The 7,500-nt window shown below is 34.8% G+C and overlaps 1 protein-coding gene across 1 annotated transcript in view; it reads left to right on the top strand.

Moving 5' to 3' along the window:
* The first annotated feature begins 6,435 nt into the window (after positions 1 to 6,435).
* LOC138056539 (solute carrier family 35 member E3-like) overlaps positions 6,436 to 7,500 on the top strand; it is a 10,499-nt gene continuing 9,434 nt past the window's right edge. Inside the window, exon 1 of the mRNA XM_068902355.1 lies at positions 6,436 to 7,145. Coding sequence (XP_068758456.1) covers positions 6,768 to 7,145 — 378 coding nt within the window. The 5' untranslated portion in view covers positions 6,436 to 6,767. The remainder of the gene's footprint in view (positions 7,146 to 7,500) is intronic.

Here is a 7,500-nt window from a genome sequence, read left to right as displayed (position 1 = left end):
ACCAGATTTACCAAGTGAACACCATATTTTTTCTGGCTTTCCGTTGTTTAATACTGACATCTTAGCTTTCTTTTGTTCTTTCTCTTTTTCTGCTAGCTATTTTTCATTTTTTGTTTTGTGTAGTGTTTGCGTGTGTGTAACATGACCCTTTAATATACCGGTAATCATTTATTAATAACCTAAGGCTGCTCTATCTTTTTAGCCCTTAATGGTTATTATGGGCAGCCTATACTCTTTTCTTTTTTTAAAGGAATATATATATATATAGAGAGAGAGAGAGAGAGAGAGAGAGAGAGAGAGAGAGAGAGGGCTGTGAGAATTAAACATGGCTACACGGTAATTGCCCTACAGGCCTGTTTTGTAAGGCTTGAAGCCTCACTCTTCAGGAGTTTATTCACGCTGCTGCGCACTTATTTTTATACCACAAACTACGTAAATTTACATACATGTTGGTGTTAGGGTGCTAAGCTAATTGTTCTGTTGTAGCACCTTCGCTCGGTGCCTGCATGATGATACTAACTCGTTTCTTTTGTTCAATGTACATCGCTCCGGTTCACAGATAATGACAAATTTCTCGCTCAAGCATAAATTACAACGTTTAGTTGAACTGCTGTACGGTTTAGCGCGGCAAACAATTTGCCATGTAATTTCATGCTCTATGTTGTTATCTTTTAGCGACCATACGTGCTTGCTGAGTTCAGTTGAATTTCTATAGCTCTTATGTTCGAAAGATGTTTTATGATTTCTGTAACGTGTCTTAAAGTCATCTGCCGTCAGGCCTACGTATGTTTCAAATTTGTCATTGTCCTTTCTTCTAATCTTTGCCTGATAAACTACACCAGAAGTCAGACATTAACCGTTTAAGGGGCACTCGCCCCTTGTGGTATAAAAATAAGTGCGCAGCAGCGTGAATAAACTCCTGAAGAGTGAAGCTTCAAGCCTTACAAAACAGGCCTGTAGGGCAATTACCGTGTAGCCATGTTTTAATTCTCACAGCCCTCTATAGTTATGCTCTACCTTGTATTGAGCACTCTAACTGGCTCGATCACCACCGCTTTTTGATTATATATATATATATATATATTATTATTATTATTATATAAATTATTATATATATATTTTTTAATCATGTAAATTAATGTAGGGTACAAATAAAGGTTGTTATCATACAAATTATTATTGCTAGGTTCCAACACAGCACAGCACTGCCCTAGGGGGGAGGTGACATTTATCAAAATATTTAAAGCTCTACCCCACGGACTTTAAAGGCATTTTGTCAGAGCTGTTTTGACAAATGCCCCGGGATCCCAAGGGGTTGACCCCCCAGATGGCAGCTGATACCTGCATAAAAGTGTACTGTATATTAGGCCACCTAAGCAGTTCTTGAACTAGAGATGCAGATTGGTAAGACTTTATGTTAACTATCAACACTCTATTGTTAAGAGAAAGCAGTTGCTGGTTTCTTTGATCATACTGCCTGAACGTACATTGTAATAATAGCTCATGTTTCTTAACAGAGGTATCAGGTATGCATACTGGCCCTGCACGCTCCGCAATGATTGAACGCAACCTGCCATGAATGCAATCTGCCATCTCCGCAAACTCACAACAACTACACTGAATATATCAATTATGCATGAGTATTGGAGTAGAAATCTGCAGGGAAAATGATCTGAATGGGTCAAGAAAGCTCAAATTTTCTTTCATTCACATTGGTCTGCAATTAAACTGATGCATCCTGTTCATGAGACTTTTTTGTTCATAACAGCAGCACATGGAGAGAATTAAGGAAAAGCTTTGACATCTTTGGTGTTTATTATATTGCCTACATCAACGATCTATATTAAAAAGAATCACAGCAAATTAAATAAATAAATAATGAACAAACTCCAGCTGACAATATTTACTGTAAACAATTTTGAATTCACCTTCTGCCAGAACTCCTTGTCAAACTTCACTTCAATATGATTGCCAGCTCGATCTGTAGAATCACTTGGATACCTTCGATTTTCTATTTCCTTCTTTTCTACAGAAATCACTAAGTATTTATCTCCTTTTTTTGGCCCTTTACTGCCGCTTGGCAAAAGGATTAGTGATGAATGCCCAGGGAACTCCCAAAAATATTGGTCACACTATTACCTTGATGCTTGAGCTCCTATAGTGAAAGTTTGGCCATCACATATTAAACTGGAAGTATTTTAGTTTGTCTTCCCAGCTTTTGTCTTCCCATTCTTTGTATACTGGACTTAATAATGAGAAAATGACGAGGTCAGGTGAATTGCATGTTAAAAAAACGAGGACTGATCTAAGTAGTCGAATTACAAAAAGGAATTTCTAAATACAGAGCCATAACAGCCGAAGGAACTTCACAGCAGTGATGCAGTACAAGGCTGCTTTATTATTTTATCCTCAATTTCTTTATCTGTTAATAATTTTATTGAATCATTTAACTTAAGACATTAAAATTCTAGCTTCACCAATTGCCTCGCCTGACTGTAAACAAAAGTGCACTGTCTCCTAGTTGTTTTACAATCATAGAAAGAACAAGGCCACCCAACGAGCAAATTAAGCCAAACGCCTTTGAGACACATTTCTAGACTCCTTGTAATGAATAAAGACTGTCAAAGGAGATGTTTTTATCACCTAGGGTTAGGGTTAGGGTTTGGATGTCTCAGCTCAAAATTGATATGATATCTTCATTTCAGAAATTGCTAGGTGAACATTAACTTCTCACAAACTCCAACCGAACCATACTTGCTCATCCGAAACAGCTAGGTCACCTTTTTAAGTGCCAGAAATTGCAAAAATATCCCTTCCAAAAAGGGAATTACTAAACAACAAAAAAGCAAAACACCGAAACAGTAACATGAGGCACCAAAACACCATGTATGACCCCACCACACATTCAATACTAACCGAGAAAGGTTGGATTTGAGATTAAATATCGTTTTAGGCCTAATTAGGCCGTTTCGGTGTTCTGCTGTTTCGTTATTTAGTAATGTCCTTCCTGAAAAAATAAGGGACTACTTCTCCCATGGTTGCGAATCTTTAAGCGAGGTTTTAAGAAAGAAATATGTAGCTGTCTGGCAACGTAGAACCAACATTCTTAGAACAGTTTCACCGTCCCAAACACATATTTCACCAAAGATTACCGTTGGGTGCCACTAAAAGAAGCTATCTATATTTCACCTTTAAAGCTAGAGAGAATTAAACGTGCAGTTACAGCATAGTAATAATTTTTGTTTTTTGTAAGCCACCTGTTTAACACTTGTGCACGCACACATGTTATTGTTATGTTATGTTATGTTATGTTATGCAACTTTGTATCACCTTTTCAAAATGTAACGTTGTTAACGTTCTCCGATAATTATTGTAACGTATCTGAGACGGACAGGCTCGAAGCTTAAATGAAACTGATGGTGGCATGAGTCAAATGCCGTACCATATCTTTAAAAGTTGGTTCGTGTGTCTTAAATTTATTTTCACTTGATTTCATATCAGCAGTTCAATATATGATTCACTTCATAAGCTTATATCATTTCATTCGTTAAACAGAAAGAGTTTACCTCAGCCTTCACGCAGAATCCAACAGGTGAATCTTAATTCGGGTTCTCTTGTTCGCTGTGGAATCACAGATCTAATGACGTAATCATCTAATCGGCCCTAAAAGTACTCCAAAACACTCAGAATCTCGCAGTGCAGATCTCGTTGAGCTTGACGAGAAAGAGAAGAAAAATGCCTTGACCCATCGACATCGGCCGCCATTTTGTTTCTTATATCACTTTGACTCCGCTGACCATTGAGACAGTCGTCACAATAGCCATATTTATGGTTCTTGTGATGACATATATCTGACAAGTATCCTGAAATTCAAAAAATATATGTATCAGCAAAAAAATATTTGTATCATGAAAAAATATATGTATCATAAAAAAATATATGTATCAGGAAAAATATATGTATATCAGGAAAAAATATATGTATCATGAAAAATATATATGTATCATAAAAAAGATATTTGTATCAGGAAAAAATATATGTATCATGAAAAAAATATATGTATCATGAAAAAGGGAAAATATATATGTATCATAAAAAAGATATATATCATGAAAAAATATATGTATCATGAAAAATATATATGTATCATGAAAAATATATATGTATCATGAAAAAATATATGTATCAGGGAAAATATATATGTATCATGAAAAAATATATGTATCATGAAAAATATATATGTATCATGAAAAATATACGTATCATAAAAAATATATGTATCATGAAAAATATATATGTATCATAAAAAATATACATATCATGAAAAAAATATATGTATCATGAAAAAATTTATGTATCAGGAAAAATATATATGTATCATGAAAAAAAGATATGTATCATGAAAAAATATCTATATCATGAAAAAATATATGTATCATGAAAAATATATATGTATCATAAAAAATATATGTATCAGGAAAAAATATATGTATCATGAAAAAAATGTATGTATCATAAAAAAATATATGTATCATGAAAAAAAATATATGTATGAGGAAAAATATATATGTATCATGAAAAATATATATGTATCATTAAAAATATATGTATCATGAAAAAAATATATGTATCATAAAAAATATATATATCATGAAAAAATATATGTATCATGAAAAATATATATGTATCATAAAAAATATATGTATCACGAAAAAAATATATGTATCATAAAAAAATATATGTATCATGAAAAAAATATGTATCATGAAAAATATATATGTATCATAAAAAAATATATGTATCATAAAAAAATATATCTATCAGGGAAAATATATATGTATCATGATAAAATATATATATGTATCATGAAAAATATATATGTATCATAAAAAAAATATATGTATTATGAAAAAAATATATGTATCATAAAAAAATATATGTATCATGACAAAAAATATGTATCAGGAAAAATATATATGTATCATGAAAAAATATACCTATCATGAAAAATATATATATGTATCATAAAAAATATATGTATTATGAAAAATATATATGTATCATAAAAAAATATATGTATCATGAAAAAAAAAATGTATCAGGAAAAATATATATGTATCAGGAAAAAATATATGTATCAGGAAAAATATTTATGTTAAGTGTTGTACATGAAATGACTGTACCTCATCGGGTGGAGTTAATTTGACCTCGGACCCAAGCTCCGTGTCCTGTTCGGTTATCAGCAGCTGTTAAATTCTTCAGCTATCGTGGAATCGAAGCAGAAAATGCTCATTTCCAGCCAAGTGCGTGGGGATTTTTGACGAAGAAACATTCGCAGAGGTTTGCAAATGATGTGGCTTTAGCTTTGCGTGAAAAAATCGCGGCTGGGATGGATTTTTGAGTCGCAAACCGCCTCTGAGCTGACAACGGTCGAAATCTTAGTGTGCAGCCTTGACTTCGTCTTAAAACATTGAAAACACGGACTTCCGAAACGGTAAAATAAGCTCCAAAAGGCACAAGAATACACCAGAGGTGAGTCATTGTTATTCATTTTATTGAATGAACGTTAAATTGAGCATTTTTTAGGCTTCATAATCGACGGTATTTTATTTCCCATACAAAGTCTTATAACGCGTTTAAGGACGTTCGCGCCCATTGCTACTGCGCATCTTTTTGCACATGTCACGCACACGTCATGCATCGTAGCCCACGCAAGTAAACACGATGCTAAAGGCGCAAAAATTTTCCACGAGAAGGGAACATGAAAGTATGTGGCATCATGGGATAGCTGTGGACCCAGGTCTTCTCGGAAATGTCACGCAATGGTGTGACAGTGCGAATAGACAATCGCTTTGAGAACTTCGCAGCGATTTTACTCTCTTGAATGCTCGGTGACCCCCATTTTTCTTTCCGTAGATCACTTCCTTTCTTGATTTTGTCCATTTTAATAAAAAACAAAAAAATCTGTACGTGAAAAGTTACAAATATTTGGCCTTTTATGCTCTCGTGCGACCGAAGTTTTCTTTCTTAGACTAATATGTATCGTTTTTCAAGGTCTATTTCACCTCAGAAAAAGACATCAGCTGCAAAGGTTAATTTAGTTATATTAGTTATGTTGAACTGAGTACGTTTACCTGATCTAAATTTCACTCGTGTAGCTTTTTTATTGCTGACAGTTGTAAGCTAAGATCGTCTTAAAGTAACGCAATCTTCTAAAAATGCACCTCATGATCTCGAAAACGAGCTCGGTGACCCCCCATTTTTTTTGCCTTTTTGGCAAAAGTAGATCATTACCTTTCTGCGTGGCAAGTTTAAAAAAAATTTGTACATGGGAACGTTTTGGGCGCGAACGTCCTTAAATCCTAAACGCCCGTCTGTAGTGACGCGAGCTTGGGCTGGCTGTGCTTGGACACGGAATTATCAAAACACGTACCAGTCTCCACGCGAGAACTTTTGGCGGGTCTGAGATTGAAAATGATCGAGTTGTGCAATATGGCGTCCAAATTCACATCATTTTTCATGCTTTACTGTTGATATTTTCTCCTTCATGTGAAAAACTACCGCACCAAATGTGGAGAAAGCATGGGAAAGGAATCAATACGCTCTCAATTCTTTAACATTTCGTGAAGAAACGTGGTTGTAGCCAAGAAGGAATAAGCGAGAAAATACTTCACAGCTTGGCAAGAAAAAGAGCAGTGGACATTTTGTCCTCGTTAGATCAATAATTCATCGACGATTTAATCTTCGAAATTGCAACAGTTATCAAGATGCATAAAGCTGTACTGACACTAGGACTATTAATTAACATATTTTCGTCGATTTGCATCGTTTTCCTGAACAAATGGTTGTATGTACATCATGGATTTCCAAATATGACCTTAACTTGTGTTCATTTCATTACCACCTTCATCGGTCTTCGCTTGTGTGTGTTGTGTGATGTATTTAAACCCAAGCGGCTGTCGTGGCTAAAAGTAGTGCCATTATCATTGGCATTTTGTGGTTTCGTCGTGTTCACAAATCTCAGCCTTCAAAACAACACTGTTGGAACTTATCAGCTGGCAAAGGCCTTAACCACTCCGGTAATTGTGGGAATTCATACTGTGTTTTACAGCAGAACCTACTCGATTCAAATAAAGCTAACAGTGGTAAGTATTATTTTACTGTCAACAGGTGATAGAGAATTTAAGAAAGTCTGTCTATTAGAACTGTAGACTTCCCTGTCTCTTGTCTTTTGTGGTTGTTGGGCTGACGAGTACAGGAAAAGAGGGGTGCTTACCATTTAGCCAAATAATCGGGATGGAATGATCGTTGCATAAAGGTAAGCGATTTTCCAAATTTAATGACCAACTGGATGAGAATGGCGCTTACCATTTACTACACAGCATTCTATCCTGCATATTTTACTCAATCTTGTGAGAAAGGGCCTGGAAACGGAAGGATTCTCACAAATGGTAAGAGTATTTTGCGAATTCCGTTCCGAACGGAAAAAGAGGACTACCC

Source organism: Montipora capricornis, chromosome 7 (assembly GCF_036669925.1).
Source record: "Montipora capricornis isolate CH-2021 chromosome 7, ASM3666992v2, whole genome shotgun sequence".
Taxonomy (NCBI): domain Eukaryota; kingdom Metazoa; phylum Cnidaria; class Anthozoa; order Scleractinia; family Acroporidae; genus Montipora; species Montipora capricornis.
This window is presented reverse-complemented; position numbering and strand designations above follow the sequence as displayed.